At 36.7% G+C, this 15,628-nt stretch overlaps 5 protein-coding genes across 7 annotated transcripts; 2 read left to right on the plus strand and 3 right to left on the minus strand.

Annotated features, from left to right (window-relative positions):
* Positions 1–352: 352 nt before the first annotated feature.
* Positions 353–2,225, plus strand: LOC116017278. 3 transcript variants are annotated; one of them, XM_031257828.1, is made up of 5 exons: positions 353–433; positions 621–669; positions 1,037–1,184; positions 1,324–1,637; positions 1,752–2,225. In XM_031257828.1, the coding sequence occupies exons 3-5, from the start codon at positions 1,089–1,091 to the stop codon at positions 1,984–1,986; spliced, it is 645 nt and encodes a 214-aa protein (XP_031113688.1). In that variant the 5' UTR covers positions 353–433; positions 621–669; positions 1,037–1,088; the 3' UTR covers positions 1,987–2,225. The 3 variants fall into 3 exon arrangements, with proteins under 3 accessions (XP_031113688.1, XP_031113687.1, XP_031113689.1); XM_031257827.1 differs by lacking the exon at positions 353–433 and adding an exon at positions 473–530; XM_031257829.1 differs by lacking the exon at positions 353–433 and having other exon boundaries at positions 544–669; positions 1,046–1,184.
* On the minus strand, positions 2,204–4,774 carry LOC116017277. Its single transcript, XM_031257826.1, has 3 exons — positions 4,474–4,774; positions 3,440–3,534; positions 2,204–3,022 (listed from the first exon to the last, which is right to left on the minus strand). Exons 1-3 carry the CDS (start codon positions 4,618–4,620, stop codon positions 2,452–2,454), a joined length of 813 nt encoding a protein of 270 aa, XP_031113686.1. The 5' UTR covers positions 4,621–4,774; the 3' UTR covers positions 2,204–2,451.
* Positions 4,775–5,963: 1,189 nt separating this feature from the next.
* LOC116015542 lies at positions 5,964–6,937 on the plus strand. The gene has a single exon (XM_031255642.1). It carries the CDS (start codon positions 6,118–6,120, stop codon positions 6,655–6,657), a length of 540 nt encoding a protein of 179 aa, XP_031111502.1. The 5' UTR covers positions 5,964–6,117; the 3' UTR covers positions 6,658–6,937.
* A 197-nt stretch (positions 6,938–7,134) lies between these two features.
* On the minus strand, positions 7,135–7,455 carry LOC116016112. Its single transcript, XM_031256274.1, has one exon. The coding sequence runs from the start codon at positions 7,453–7,455 to the stop codon at positions 7,135–7,137; it is 321 nt and encodes a 106-aa protein (XP_031112134.1).
* Positions 7,456–9,093: 1,638 nt separating this feature from the next.
* LOC116014851 (heparan-alpha-glucosaminide N-acetyltransferase-like) lies at positions 9,094–13,281 on the minus strand. The gene is made up of 13 exons (XM_031254807.1): positions 12,876–13,281; positions 12,575–12,712; positions 12,253–12,334; positions 12,101–12,177; positions 11,912–12,018; positions 11,524–11,656; positions 11,014–11,130; positions 10,821–10,912; positions 10,455–10,521; positions 10,273–10,351; positions 10,096–10,187; positions 9,812–9,955; positions 9,094–9,596 (listed from the first exon to the last, which is right to left on the minus strand). Exons 1-13 carry the CDS (start codon positions 13,080–13,082, stop codon positions 9,456–9,458), a joined length of 1,476 nt encoding a protein of 491 aa, XP_031110667.1. The 5' UTR covers positions 13,083–13,281; the 3' UTR covers positions 9,094–9,455.
* Positions 13,282–15,628: the final 2,347 nt, after the last annotated feature.

The raw sequence follows: 15,628 nt of genomic DNA on the forward strand, positions 1-15,628 counted from the left end.
TAAAAAATCATCAAAATTAGTTATGAGTTATAAAATTATATTCCGTACCCTATTTTATAAAGAGTGATTAGGTTATATAGTAATTTAATTAGTTCAGTTATCTATTTACTTAAATAATAGGTATAATGTATCAAACACATGAATCAATATTTTGAATTATTGGACCAATTCGTGATAGCAAGGAGATTTGCCCGTAAAAGACATTATATTTCTCTATCTTTAAGTAATGGAGAACTTTTATTTCTCACTAAGAGTTGGTAAGCTATAATAAGCTGCATTTTGGGATGGCATTTAAAGTTGAGTAAATGGTGTTTGCAGAATTATTAGAAAGAAGTCCAGCCTGTATTGAAAGTTGAAAGTGATAGAAGAGGGTTTATCAACCCACCCATGTGGCATTACTGACTCGGGTCGGGTCGGGTCGTTCAATCACCAGGTATTTACTCCGGTCGATTCATTTGTCCGTTAAACCCTTAGCTCCCGCCATAGCTAAATGAAGTCGAGACTTGCAGCTTCAATCTCATTCCTGCCTGGTTCATCGCTGTTTCTCAACACGCTTCTTAAACCCTAGTCCTTCCGAAATTCGCTTCCTTCTCTAAAAGGTTTATCTTTCTGTATCGCAGGTGCTCGTTCAAATAACATTTGCAGAACATGGAAAGCGTTTAACTTTGGGTAAGATTCTCTTGGATTATCTGCAAATTGTTTGTTGTTTGCTCTTTTGTGCCTGGAAATTTTGAAGGTTATATTTGGTAAGGCACAAGTTTTTTTGTGCATTGTTCCTGATAACTCATCCAGTACCAATGAAGAACTAGTAACCTAAAGTTTGATGGAGAAGGGGCAGAGAGATTGATCATACCATAGAAAGTAGAAAAGTTTATCTAACAAAAAAAAAAAGATTAAACAACTAATTTAGTATTCCTGGATTGTCTACTGTCCTCAGAGATCATCCATGGATGCGTTGCGGATTTAGTAATGAGTTCTTCTCGTATGCAATGATATGTATGTGTCATATTTTATTTGATTATATTTCTTGTGTAAGATTGACCAGTGTACAACATGGGAGCTCAAATCGCTCAGTGCACAGCTCCTCAATGGAAGATGACAGCTTTGCAGAATTGGGTCCTCCGGTGACTGAAAGAGCCGTTTCACAACTGAAATTGGCAACAGAGAAACCTGAACGCTTCATAGTAAGTCGCATTGACTAATGGTTTGCTATGGCTATTAAGGCTATTTCTATAATTGAATGACTCTGTACTAGTGTGGATGCCATGTGTCTCATTTTATTGTTATATGGTTAGAAAGTAATGTCAAGCTCTTTTGTGGCAGTGGAAAAATGATTCTGCAAGAAAAATGTCATCCAACAAGTTCATTCCGGTAGACAAGAACCACAATAAGGGAACTGTCTCAAGTCGCGATAAATCCTGTCAAAGCATAGCTGAGCCTGTTGATGCTTCCAATGCAGGTAGTTCAACTGACACAATTAGAATCCAAGGCATCGATGAACATGCATCCATTCATGTCATACATTCACTCTGCAAAACGCTTGGCAATTTACAAGGATTGGCATGGGTAGGCAATGATGCTATAGATGCATTCTTTACTGTGGCGAGTGAATCCGACTCTCAAAGAATACTCGAGAAGTAAGTGCAATACTTGTTCTGACTTTTGTTATCTTGCCGCCTTTATTGCCTTTGATTCACAATATCAATTTGATACAACATAGTAAATAGTATTTTTTTTTCCCCTGATTTTAGGTTGAATGATACAACTATTCGCAACAGCCACTTATCGGCATCTTTACTTTCAAGAAACTCTACTGCGTCCAAGTCCATAAAAGAGATTGCTTTGCAAGAGAGAGGCCTACAATTTAGCACTAGCCTTGATGAACTCAGAAGGCAATTGGACTTGAAGCAGATTTACTTGGAGGATTTAGAGATGCTGCATCACGAGATAATGCACCTTCAATGTTCGCCAACTATGAGCGATTAACGTTTGTTACATCCATGCAGAGTGTCCTCACAAACTTCCTTCCACCTCCTTCTAGGGCCAAAGTTGGTGGTTCATAATTGATGTAAAGCATTGCAGGGTAATTGATTAAGACCAACAGGGGTTCTTGTGTTTATGGAACTGGCACAACTTGAATGGTGTCATGACCACATGAACTATTTAATGAGGGAGAACTGATTTTGCAAAGATGAATCGTCAGTTTAAGAACATCTTTCAGCGTATATGATTTTACTTTTTAATTGCCAATTGCCATGCCAGAAATCATGGTAACAAATGACTATCGCACTGGAGTACAACATGTACCCTAGCCTTGAAATACTGCCCTCTACAAAACAGGGTTGCTCTACCTCCTCAGGACGAAGACAAGTGATCAATATAAATAAGTATATGCACACGTTTGAATAAATTAGAGCCACTGAATTAAATTTTACAAACACAAACTGTTAATCAGGGAGATTTATCGCCTTTCACGTGCATATTCAACAACCTGGAACGTCTATCCCGATTTTCAGATTCTGATGCTCTGAATGAGGAGCACTCTGCAATCTGATAATCGCTCTCATCAATTAAGGACTTCATGTACAAACAAGGACGATCTTCAGTTTCCAAGCTGTGCTCGTGATCATGGCCTTGACTAAGTGACAAATCAAATGGTGTTGGTACATGAGGTTGGGTTTTCATCTGCTGCACGGATCTCACAGAGCGTAAAAGCGCTGCTCTCCTCAAGTCAGCTGAATGGCATATGTCACTGGGTGATGATGGGAACCGACCCTCAGAATCTGAGCCTCGTTGACGAGCCTGAGATGTGACAGGAGTTAAGTTGCAGGTAAGCGCTGGGCTTGAAGTGGTTTGGGGGACTGATGAGAGCCCACTCAAACTTCTCTGGTGCCTGTAAGGAGACACAGGGCTGGTTGGAGTGCTCTCGGGCTGAGACGAGCAAACATGCATGGGAACATCATAGCTTGGCAAGTCATCCAAATCTTCTGACATTGGTGAATATTGTAGAGAGATATCATCCCTGGAATCACATAGGTAATACAAAGGAGATGCTTGTCATCAAACAAAGAGGTTTCACTTAATCAATGATCATTTAAACATTATAAGAGTTACTGCTCAGGTAAATCCAACACAATGCAAGATTTCATTCAGCAGTAAGAGACAGGGTCCAAAAAACAGATGATTAAAGCCAAATATGTAACTTCTGAGCTGCTCCCATCTGCAGGTTAACGAAACCTGTGGCTCAGTAAAAAAAACACTTATCCTAAATAAAGAACAAGCTAAAATTCTAAAAAGCACACACAAAGGTTGTGACAAAATACTGGTGGCTATGCACTCACAGTGCCTCTGATCTTGTTGCCGTTTAATGCATCCAATAAAATAGTTACACAGGTCAAAGTGAATGCAAACATTTGGCTGTTAGTGCAAAATAGATTACCTAAGATAGCACATGCTTTCAGACCTTGGAGAATCAACAAGACTATCAGTTAAGTTATCTCCAACAGTGAGCCCGTTTAAACTTGAGGCCATTATCTGCAAAAAGAAAAAAGAAAAAAGAGTAAATTCTACTATCTTCTTAGGGACAATTTACCCTCTCCCTGAACTTCTTGTATCAACATGCTACTATATTACCCCCTTGATCAGTGATCAGTGATTTGATCCGAAAAAGCTACTAGAATAAGAAAAATCCAATTGACACGAACAAAACGAAAAATAGAACAATAATCAAATTGCAATTAGTCAGGCAAGATTAAGGATTAGAACACCTCCATTGGCCTCTCAATAGAATATACGGCAGCTTATCACACTACATGAACATGCTGAATATAACCAACTTGATGCAGGGGTCACATTTTCCCTCCATCTTTAATACCACTAGGTGTTTCCACTCAACCTCTCCCTTGTGTCTTCTGAGAAATTAATATAGTTTGTAACATACTCATTCTTTTCCTTCTAATTCTTCTTCCTGCGTAATTTTGCAACGACTGGCATCATTATAAAGTTGACAGAAAATTCTCAACATCACCACAAGTTGGCTCAGCAGCTGCTCCTTGGTATAGCTAAAGCCTAAGTTTGAAGGTTTATACGATAAGATTCCTAAAAATGTATCCATTCTATAGAAAGAATCCTGTAGGAAGTTAGCTACATTGGATAATTGCAACATCTATTTTTATTGGTATATACTTATCTAATATTAGGGCTGTAATCTTGCACAAAATTGGACTTGTATCAGAAAGGTTCTGATCTTGTCACTTTTAGCCTGGCAATATGAATTCCAGCGTTTCTGTAACACTCTAAAAATCACTAAGCAGCTTATGATCGAATCATAAGTGCAATTCTAGTTTTTTAGCTAAAAACAGAAATGCTTATTTGAGCTTTCATAATCACAGAAGAAAGTGAAATATCAGCAAAAGCAGAAAATATAAATGTAAGATGAAAATAGGTTAGAGAGGGAGAAAAAGGAGAAGGTACCTCACTAAGATAACGCTTGTGCGAATGGAGATTGTCAATATAAACCTCATCTTCGGGGTCTCTGCTTCGCTTGGCGGTGGGCGTAGATGACGTCGACGCTGCCGGCGATGAAGACGACGCCGGCGAGAAGTTGGTTTCCGAACCCATTGAGCAACTCCTTGAAACTCTCCGTCAATTCATTTTCAAGCTCGACAATACCGTAATTCGCTTAAGAAAGCGGTGCAACGTGTCGAAAGCTGAACCGTCTTGTCGTAAATCGAATCTGCGAAGAAACAGTTGGATCTACTCATCCACCACGAAAAGCACGAAAGCAACTCGCCGGGAACTCCTCAGCTCCGACATTTAAGTCCAGCATGGTTCAGCCCACCTTATTTTGGGTTGGGCCTTTCAACATCTTTGAATTTGTTACCTATTGGGTCATTGGATATTGAGTCATTAGGCTATACGCAATAGTGTGAGGTTGTTTATGGGTTTTTACAGGTGTTATTAGAAAAGAAAAAATGGGGTGGAGGAAAACAAAGAAAAGAAAGAAAAAAAACAAAATCAAAATTTGTAAAAAACATTTTTAAAAAATAGATTTATGTGCCGCCTGCATGCGTGCAACGCCCGGGCGCAAGGGCACAACTCTCCACTCCAAAGGTATGCCTCACATTTTTTTTGAAAAAACTCTACCTACGTAGTATAGCCTTGCACATTCTCTCTCCTCGCTCTCTCTTCCAAGTTAGTATTTTTAGCCTTAAAAACCGTAAAAAATTACAAATGGGGGTGACCTTATAATTTGGTCTAATCATTCAATGCATGTGAGTCATTCAATCATTGTCAGTAGGAAAATACTACTGGAACTCCCAAGTTCTACTCCTTAATTTTACTACCTCACACAAAAGTTTGATGTTGACACTTTTCATAGGACCCACAGGATGAAGATAAACTATCGAGTAAAAGTGAGGGAGTATAAAATATAAATTCATATAGTATGACTCTTGTCGGTATATCACAAGGTAAATTATCGTAGTCACCTAGCAATGTTACAATTATCTAGATTCAAGTACTCGATTATGATCGCTAAAAGACTATTTAGGCAGTTATTATTAGTCCTGTTTCAATGTAATATGTTATTATTTTATTTAGCATCAGTTTCAAAAGTATGTTCCTTTTAACATCAGTTCCAATCTATTAGTTGTCATGTACATGTATCTTGCATGTATTAAATTAGTTATTACGGTTAAATTCTCTTTATATTATATAAATATTTCATCTTTGTATTAAAAATGGATTTTCGATCATTTCAAATACTTTCTAATGTCTCCCACAATATACTCAAAAACAACATGGCCACTCATATAGTATATGGAGTGTAATATTGAGTGCGAAGTGTTGTGAGAAAAGGTTGAAAACATAAAATAGTACTTCGTATTAACAACCGAATGAAACGAAAGGTGGTGAGAGGTTTACGAAGTTGACCGGTCAAAAGGGTCTCGTATATGCAAAGGTTATTTGGTTTCCTGGCCTAGGCGTACGTATAAATACAGCGACAAGTGATGCAATTTTCCCCAACCCGCTGCTCCTCAAATCGCCCTGCAAGCTGCGGGGGATTTGAGCCATAATTCAACACAACAAAACCAAACCCGATCCTCACAACCAAGCATGAAGGAAGAAGATAACGCGGACGCGATGGCAATAGACTCGGAAGACAAAACTCATTCGGCCCCTCCCACGCCCCTTCACGACAAGGGGTTCAAGAAGAAGAAGCGCAGCAGGTCGTTCAGCCTCCTCAAAGCTGCGCTGAACATTTTCCACGATAAACCCAGCGAGAAGGAGGAGAATAAGAAGCCAAAGAAGAAGAGCAACGACTGGAAGAGGGTGGTGGAGTCAATGCGGCCATTAACTCTGCAAGACAAATCTCCCTCGCCTTCGGTTCCGTCCATGTCGCCGTCGTCTTCCTTCGAGAGTCTGACGTTGGATGCGGCGGTCCTCGACTCCCCCTCGGTTTCCTCCGTCTCCTCCCTCGGCGGCATGAGCCAGTACGCCTCCGCACCCAATCTCCAGGCACTGGACACCGGATCTGATGATCCCGAAGAGGTGTTCGAAGCCGTCGGGGGCGACGAGATGATCGATGCCAAAGCTGAAGAATTCATTACTCAATTCTACAAACAAATGAAGCTTCAAGAACGTCAGGAATTTTAAAACACTATAGTGGTGAATCATTAGCCACAGCCTAAAACATGAATCATAACCGGTTTTTGTTTCCAGATATACTCTTCATCTGTTTAGTTTATCCAGGAGGACGTCAATTTTCTCCACAATGAGTTGTTTCTTTGTAGTAGTTTGTAAAACAGAGCTTTAATGGCGCTGTTCTTCCCAAACTGTACTCATCATGTATGATTGATTTGTAGCTGGTTGCTTGAATTACCACAATGCAATACAATGAAACAAACGAACAAGATATATATAATGAATTGATATATCGAATTGAAGTCATCTGAACAAGTGAATCGATCAGCCATTTTATAGCAAAAGGTCGGCAATCAGAAAAGCAATTTATGGAAGGAACACTACCTATCTACTGCATTTGATGTGAATATATGTGATTATAACAAAAACATAACAACAATAATGATGATAAGATTTAATTTGAAGAGGGAGTAATGTAGGTAAAGGTAGCTAGTAGCCATGGATGATTTCGGAGCATTTGTTTTTGATCCACCTTAACCCGTTCCTGATAGAAGCCTTCATCCGGCCTTCAATCGTGTACACCTTGTACTTGGCTATCCGCTTCCGTCTCTTCATCTCGGGATCGTTGAAACTCCAGGGCATCGATGTCGCCGTCACGTCACTCCGCCGTGGCGGAACCGGCGCCAGATCCGGAGAACGGATCCGATTCGCTCCGTACATCTGATTAACGCCGCCGAAGCTCCTCCCGCTCACGACTTCCAGTCTGAAGTCGCCGGCGCTGCTCCGGAAACTCGGCCTGTATTCCTCCATGCCCAGCTGGATCTTCTAAACGCCTTAAAACTAAAAAAATAATGATAGAAACGGCGGAGAGCGAGGCGCAGGTAGAGCATATAAGGGAAAGTTGTTAGCCACTACCAGAATTTATTCAAAAAGAAAGTGAAAGAGAATGATAGAAAATGCTAGTTAGGAGGCAACCTGGTCAGAAGAGGCAGACAATTAGCTGTAAGGGTTGTGACTAGTGATGCTGTTTTCATTTTTCAAGACTAGGCAGAGATTCTTCAACTGTATGTGCGGTCTCACTACTCGATGCCACTTTTTTTGTTACAATATATTATTATAAAAGGCAACAGATGATGATAGTCATAATAATGTTGGCCTCCGTCAAAAAGGTGATCCCATCTACTTTTACCATTCTTTTGAAATTTTTAGCATCTCTTAATCACCCGGAAAGATAATTGACCAATTGAGCTATATCAAAAGAACACATAAAAACAAAAGAGAGCCTGTGTAGCTTTTAGCAGTTAAAAATTTATACATAATTTACATTTAACAGGTTGAGATTCTCGATCTAAAATTACAAACTTCTGCCACTTGATTATATGGTGTTTGGTGAGCAATTTAAAATCATAAAACTACAACATAATAAGCTTAGGAAAGAATGATGTAGACATTTCAAATGTCTACTCGATGCCACTACTTTTTTCCTATTTTTTTTTTTTTTTACAATATACTAGTGCTTTACCCGATGTAGGAACAGAATTATGTTATTATGAATTTAAATAAAAAATTTTAAAAATATAAATATTTTAAAATGTACAATATAAAATGTACAAAATGTCTCATAATTCTAGGACATTATTTTTTCTGCACACCCGTGCGACACCCGTACAGCGCCTGTGCAAAGTTGACATAGCCACCTCCTAGTTGTTTTTCACCATTTTATCATGATATAAAGATTACCAAATAAAGTCATTACATGTATACATAAATTAGTAATGACATTATTTGGTAAGCTTTATATATATACATGTACCGAATTTAAGGTATTTACTTAAATATGATTTAATTTTGTTAAGTATTGTAATTTTATGTTGACCGATTTCTAATTTTTTGGACTAAAATGAACAGGAAAGCTGCACTTCTGTTTATATATATATATATATATATATATATATATATATATATATATATATATTATAAAAGGAAACAGATGATGATAATCATAATAATGTTGGCCCCCGTCAAAAAGGCAGTTGTTATACCGTGGACCATACTGCAGATACTGCAATTGTGTTGAATGGATATTGTAGTTGTGTAGAAAGGAAACTGTAGTTGCGCGGAACAAAGGTTGTTTCATCCGTCTGGAACTGCAGTTGTGTTGAACTAATACTACAGTGTGTTGAACGGATGAAACGACCTCTGTTCTGCGCAACTGTAGTTCTCTTTCAACACAATTGCAGTATCAATTCAACACAACTGTAGTATCTGTTCAACATAACTGCAGTATCAGCCATGACCATGGTCCACTGTATAATTTGCGTCAAAAAGGTGATCCCATCTACTTTTACCATTCTTTTGAATTTTTTAGCATCTCTTAATCACCCCGGAAAGATAATTGACCAATTGAGCTATATCAAAACAACACAAAAAAACAAAAGAGAGCCTGTGTAGCTTTTTGCAGTTAAAAATTTATATATAATTTACATTTAACAGGTTGAGATCCTCGATCTAAAATTACAAACTTATGCCACTTGGTGTTTGGTGAGCAATTTAAAATCATAAAACTACAACATAATAAGCTTATGACAGAATGATGTAGACATTTCAAATGTCTACAAATACACATTGCTACAAGGAGCCAGAAGACAACATGAGAATGTTGTGTAACTTGAAAAGAAAAGATGCTTTGGACACCTTATTATTGCATCCAAAAACATGTGCACTTTCTGCTTCTTGTTTGTTTCACTAGCTGGACATGCAGGCTCAGATGGAGAGGTGGTATACAGCGGAGAGGAAAACCAGTGCTTCAATTACAACTTAATATACAGCTTTTTCATGTGCAGGAATCCGGCTACAATGCCCCAAAATAGTATCTCTAGCAATACAAATGCCAGGGTACCCCAATTCTCTGAATGTAACATTCCTTGCAATAGCCTCTCTGAGCCGTCAACCTATGAGCCATTTGTCTATGGTTACATACACACATACATACATATTGTCTTAAAAGAAGAAAACAGAAAAACAAAGGCAATGACCATCTTTCAGGGTTGAGATTGTGACAAAGCAATTGCAACCGAGAAGGATTGACTATACACGACAGTGATTACAATGTATGGGAAAATAAAGATGTAATAGAGCAGAGTTTTGATGGAAACAAGAAACCTACCAGATTGTTTTCAGTTGAACGCCAATAGAGACCTTGGAGAGCTGCAGGAAAGATGTCACAGGCAGCTAAAGCATACACGATAAGAGCATTCATTCCCATCCATTGAAATATAATCATTGGTTTCCTCAAACAAACTACGTCAACCTGCAACATATAGTTAACCTTTTTCTTTATTGACCTATTTCAACACAAACCTACATTCAAGATGTCTTGGCCTAACTATTATTTTCCTTAATTTCAAGCTTGGATGAAAGGAATGACTTAAAATATACGTGTACACTCACAATGTAATATATGATGGTAAAAGCAATGGCTGAAGCTCCAGCAGTGGTGAACATATAGCTCAATGTATAGAGTGGTTTAGAAAGAGGAACCCCTGAAAGAACAAAACTTCAGGCATTGTTTTATTACAAAATTTTAATTCATAGATATGAATGCATGTGAAATACAAGCAACATTACCTACAACCACCAGCACAAGTCCAACAATCAGTAGTGGGAAGGAGAATATGGACCAAAATATTATCCTTTGCTTGTGAACCTACATCAAAGAACAGATACGTGGGAAACAAAGATGAAGAAAATAATGATAGGATTTAATTTAAGTTTTCAAATCAGCCAAATAGCAGCAGACTGCATCTTACCTTGAACTGAACAAGAATGTGCCCATAATGTAATCCAACAAGGCATGTTATGGCAGCCATTAAAGAACTGAAAATTTTCAATCAAAATGAAGAAGAGGAAAACATTTGGATTAAGAATGGAGAAAAAGGAAAAAGGAGCACTCAAAGTTGAACTCTGGTCAAAATTAATCTTGCTCACAGCTTATGCCAGTAAAAGTAGGACAAAACTAAACTCTAAAATTGCAATTGCATAAGGGCTAAGGCTAAACTAAACTTTAAACAATTTAAAATAAAAATAAAGGAAGAGGGAGAGGGATAGAGAGAGCAGAACAGCATAACAAAATTTTATCTAAACTGCAAGGAATGATATAAGAGGATATATCCAACCTCAAAATACCCTCAGGGTCAAATGGGGCAAGACACCATCCAGGTGCATTTTCAGGCAAAGGTCCATAATCAGGGGAATTGATACTGCATTCCTACTAAAATAATCTGGATTAGCAAAAATGTAATGATAAAACTGCAGGAGTTCAAGATTCCAGCAAAGCAAAAGCAGCAGCAAAGAAAAAAGTTGACCAACCTTCGTTCTTTTGTAGACAGGGCGTTGATAGAGATGACTTTCACCAAGAATAAGTCGATCAATGAAGCCAACTGCATTGCACGGAGGATCAAGACTTCCCCTCACATTACAATGAACCTGGTAAGAAATATGCTGGGCTTGAGTAAGATAAAAAGAAACCAAATCCATCTCTTTCAAAATCCTATGTATTTTAGTAGATTCTTTCACGTTTGGCTGAAAGACAATCCTTAACTTAGCAAAGCTCAACCATCAAAAGATAGATAAATGATTTGAATGTCAGCATAACTACAATGATAATGCCAATAATTGGTGCTTGAATTCTTCTATTTACTGCACCAATCAATACTATCAACGAATAGTAATTATCAGGGCCTATTGGATGAAGATTCAGAAAGTCATTAACTCACTGTTTGAGTACTATATCCATATTAATTGACTGAGCCCATCAATACTATTATCAACAAATAGCAATTGCCAGAATGATGAAGCTTCAGAAAGCCTTTAACTCACAGTTTGTGTAGTAGATCCATACTGTGGTACTACTGAGCTGTTGCTGGCAGTATCTACTTTAAATTCCCAGTCTGGAACATAAAGGCCATATAGTAAACCCATGTATAAGACACTAAGTGACACTGCAACCAGCCTGCGAAATAATGACTTGATTAAGAATTGATTGTTCTTTGAGATCCTGAAACATATTAATACTGCCTTCCTAGAGTCACATATAACCACCTTCTTTAATCAAGTGAGATTTAGAAAGGGAATCAGGGTAATAAGAATGGATACTTTGTCAATATCAAACAGATAATATGCAAACCAAACAATGGCATCAATCTGAGAAATGAAAAACTGAACAAGAAGAAGTCATGCCCCACTTTAAACCAAAGAGAATGCTTACGCCTGAAGCCAGTATCTCCTCACAAATTTCATTGGTGAATCAGCAGAGATGTTGTTAACAAGCCAAATCTCCAAAATTGATGAGAAAAGATATCCAATTGAAATCCTCTATAGCAAAGAATTGGAAAGAAAAGCAAAGATTTAATATTTTCATCAGTGCTTAATTTAAGTTCCAGTTGTGATAGAGTACCTGTAACACGCCCATCCATCTAATCTTCTCTATATCAACTCCATAACTTAGATCACCACGCCCATGAAAATACCCACCTAACCACATACAACCATAAATGTTTATTATGTAGTTATAAGCAGAAAAATAAATGTGGGTTTGGTGATGCATACCTTGAAGAATGACTCCCAATATAAAAAGCTTAACCGTCCTGAGCAAAACTTTCTTTGTTGCTGCTAGTTTGCTGGGAACTTTCTGCACCAGGTAGGGTAGTCTCATCACTATCAGAGTATTACAGCAGTAAACAGAGACCAAATATCCAGCATCTCAAAAAATGGCACTAACAACAATTATTTCTCTGGACTAAAAGGAACAGTAGCTAATGAAAATCAGTGATATCAGTAACATCCATGAATAGCAATCATACCGCATACAACATTTCAAAGAACTAGGGGCATGAATAGGTGGAGAAATTTTATCAGTCATAAAATGTACCTTGAACACAAGACTCACTGAAACACCAACAACAAAGAGGAAAAATGGCATCACGAAGTCCGCAAGTGTCACTCCAAACCAAGGAGAATGATTTATACTCGGAAAAGCTTTTCCAGCGTCATCAACCAAAATCATCAGCTAACGAATCACCGCATAATACAAAAATCAAAATTAAAACACAGGAGTATCAAATTCAGAATCGGCGCTAAGAGAGGATGACTTGAATTGATCTCCTTCACATGAAAATACCAAAAACGAACAAAAACGAAAAACATATATATAAGGTTCAGAGGGGACTTACAGCAACAGTGAGGCCTCTAAAGACATCGAGAGAGACTAGACGTTCTTTTGAATTACTTAAATGTGTAGGTGTTGCTTCAGCTGGCAAAACGACGATTTCTTGCACACTGTTGACTGAACCTACGATCGGTGCTTCCGGCGAGGAACTCCCAAGAAGCGGTGTTCGTTCGTCGGAATCCCTGACCTCCGTAATCGACGACGACGACATCCTGTTACCTGTCTGTCGTGAGCTATTTCTCTTCTGGTCTGTCGATCATTATTGGCACTTTTATTAACAGTAATTTCCAAAGTCAAATCCCAATAATCTTTAATCAACTCCGGATTTTAAAATACTCCTATTTTCGTCTCTTGTCCGTGCCTGATTGCAGATTTGCATTTATTTCAGTTGCCGATGGAGCAGCTTACTAATTTCTTACAGCTGAAGATAACAAGAATATTGGACAGGAGAAGTATGAGCTATTAGTTTTTTTTGAAACTTTTTTCTTTCAAAAAAAAAAAAGTATGAGCTATTAGTTGTTAGATGCGAAATGAAATAATTCTCAAATCTTTTTGGGGAAAAAAAGAACTACTTTCCTAATCTAAACTCTTATTATAGAGAGGGTTAACTTTGACTTGAGATTATATTGTAATCATAATCTGTAAATAATTACAAATAAATAAATCAAATAATGACAATAGATAAATTACACAAAATGTTAAATTTATAATATTATGGTTACAAAATAAATTATCAAATCAACTTCGTTGTAATTGATCCAAACAATAAATTTTTATTTGTTAATATCTATAAAATAAATATATAACAATAAAGTAAGTTCACGAATAATTAGTTAAACACTTATTAAATAATTTAAAAAGGTTATAACTATGTACATAAAACATTAATTACATAGTTAATGATGTTGAAATGGAGGGAGTGTGTGTTTTTTTTAATATTGACTAAGTATAAGATAGTTAGGATTTAGAGTAACCCGAATGATTTTTATTTTTATTTTTTGTAGACATATAGGAAATATAGAAGCGAGAGAAGAGAACAAATAGAGGAAACAATTAGAAGGGAAATAATTTTTGACTAAAAGGGAAAAAAATTAATCTCTCATGCTATGGCGTGTGGACACTACAAACCTCTTTTACTTTAAATCCTTTTTAATAGGGCACACAAAAGTATCATGAAAAACCCTTTTATCATTTGTTGAAAAATCATATTCTAATTTTTTTTGGGTTGCTCTTAGGGCATCCCTATCCCTTCTTCCCTTATATTATGGTTTTTTAAACTCATATCATCCACATCACCATATAATATCTCTAATATTTTAATTTATCTCAAATGAAGAATTTATTTCTTTTTTATGGGCTATACTCATTCACACTCCTACTCATTATCTATTATTTTATTCACTTTATACCATTGATCATTTTAATTTGATAATAATGATCTAAATTTTTAATTTTAATAAAATAAATTTAAATAACAAAATAAAATATTTGTTGAACTATAAACAAATAAATTTAGAAAGAATTCCAAACAAATATTTTGACCCCAATAGTCAAATAATCATTGAGGTTAAATTTTAAGTCAACATAAACAATAGCGGTTGCTCTTGTTTTTTGTTTTGTTTTATTTTTTGTTTTTGTTTAAAAAAAAAATTTGATAAAGCATAGAGAGATGAATAGTTTTTTCCCACCCTTTGCGACTTAAAAATGCGTGTGGACAACACGCGTTCCAAAACACATGCTCTTGAAAAAACAACCTCTCCGAATAATGCAGCTCGTCTCCTCTCTAATCATTATTTCCTCATCTCCCTCCCCCCTTTTCTCCATCTTTCTCCTCTCAAATTGGAGGTGTCATTATGAGTTCAATTGACTAAAGGTGATCGTATAACTTTGATTTGCTCAAAACTTCAGGATAATACATATAATACAAGTTATAATATGAAACGATAGATGGCCACGCGTTATAATGAGATAACTGGATAAGAGCATTCTTATCAATGTTTTGTTTTTTTGTTTTTTTTTTTGCGGTTTTTGATGAGTTTTTGTAAGTGTGATTATGAAAGAAAAAACGAGAGGAGGAGGAGGGGAAATAAAACAAATATGCTTAAAAAAAAAAAGAAAAAAAAGAAGAAAGTCAAGCGCGAGCCACGCGAGATAGTTGCCCTTGGATTTGGTTTGTGCTGCTCCTTTACTGTTCCAATATATTTCCTTTGCAGAGGACCCAATTTCTTTTCTCTCATCCATGTGTATAACTACTGTTCCAAAAACCTTTCAATAACCACTATTATAGATGCTCTAACTCTATTTATACTAATGACCAAACATTAGTGTCATGATGACATGTCGCGATTAGGTGGCATGAACTGACTTGCTTGATAACTACGACAACTTAACTTTGTAGTCTGGTAAACATAGGTTAATTTAGTTGAACTTGTTTAGTATAATTGATAAACCTATTAGTTTGTCAACTACATATGATTGTTCCAATACTCAAATATAATGTCATTTTGTACACACAATCACTATTTGATATTATAATTAAATAAACATTGTTCCTATACAATAACACACAAATTATATATACAAGAAATATAAATCGGCCCGTAAGGGCAGCCCAAATGATAAGAGAGTTACACCAATTCACCTCTTAATCCATTGGGTTTGAGCTGGTCAGCTATGGACAAAGATTTACCCACTACTCACACAGTTAGGACTTAGGAATGGAGTTAAAAAAAAAAAAAAAAAGAAATATAACAAGGT

Source organism: Ipomoea triloba, chromosome 4, assembly GCF_003576645.1.
Source record: "Ipomoea triloba cultivar NCNSP0323 chromosome 4, ASM357664v1".
NCBI classification, from domain to species: Eukaryota; Viridiplantae; Streptophyta; class Magnoliopsida; order Solanales; family Convolvulaceae; genus Ipomoea; species Ipomoea triloba.

What these genes read in the sequence shown, in the direction of transcription:
- LOC116017278 (XM_031257827.1), top strand. Translation starts at nt 491, where the DNA reads ATGAAGTCGAGACTTGCAGCTTCAATCTCATTCCTGCCTG. An exon ending in TTCAATCTCATTCCTGCCTG is followed by an intron (nt 531 to 620) that starts GTTCATCGCTGT and finishes TCTGTATCGCAG; the next exon opens with GTGCTCGTTCAAATAACATT. An exon ending in AGAAACCTGAACGCTTCATA is followed by an intron (nt 1,185 to 1,323) that starts GTAAGTCGCATT and finishes CTTTTGTGGCAG; the next exon opens with TGGAAAAATGATTCTGCAAG.
- LOC116017277 (XM_031257826.1), bottom strand. Translation starts at nt 4,620, where the DNA reads ATGGGTTCGGAAACCAACTTCTCGCCGGCGTCGTCTTCATCGCCGGCA. An exon ending in ACAAGCGTTATCTTAGTGAG is followed by an intron (nt 3,535 to 4,473) that starts GTACCTTCTCCT and finishes TTCTTTTTGCAG; the next exon opens with ATAATGGCCTCAAGTTTAAA. An exon ending in GAAAGCATGTGCTATCTTAG is followed by an intron (nt 3,023 to 3,439) that starts GTAATCTATTTT and finishes ATGTGATTCCAG; the next exon opens with GGATGATATCTCTCTACAAT.
- LOC116015542 (XM_031255642.1), top strand. Translation starts at nt 6,118, where the DNA reads ATGAAGGAAGAAGATAACGCGGACGCGATGGCAATAGACTCGGAAGAC.
- LOC116016112 (XM_031256274.1), bottom strand. Translation starts at nt 7,455, where the DNA reads ATGGAGGAATACAGGCCGAGTTTCCGGAGCAGCGCCGGCGACTTCAGA.
- LOC116014851 (XM_031254807.1), bottom strand. Translation starts at nt 13,082, where the DNA reads ATGTCGTCGTCGTCGATTACGGAGGTCAGGGATTCCGACGAACGAACA. An exon ending in AGGAGATACTGGCTTCAGGC is followed by an intron (nt 11,657 to 11,911) that starts GTAAGCATTCTC and finishes ATTATTTCGCAG; the next exon opens with GCTGGTTGCAGTGTCACTTA. An exon ending in TTACCATCATATATTACATT is followed by an intron (nt 9,956 to 10,095) that starts GTGAGTGTACAC and finishes TATATGTTGCAG; the next exon opens with GTTGACGTAGTTTGTTTGAG.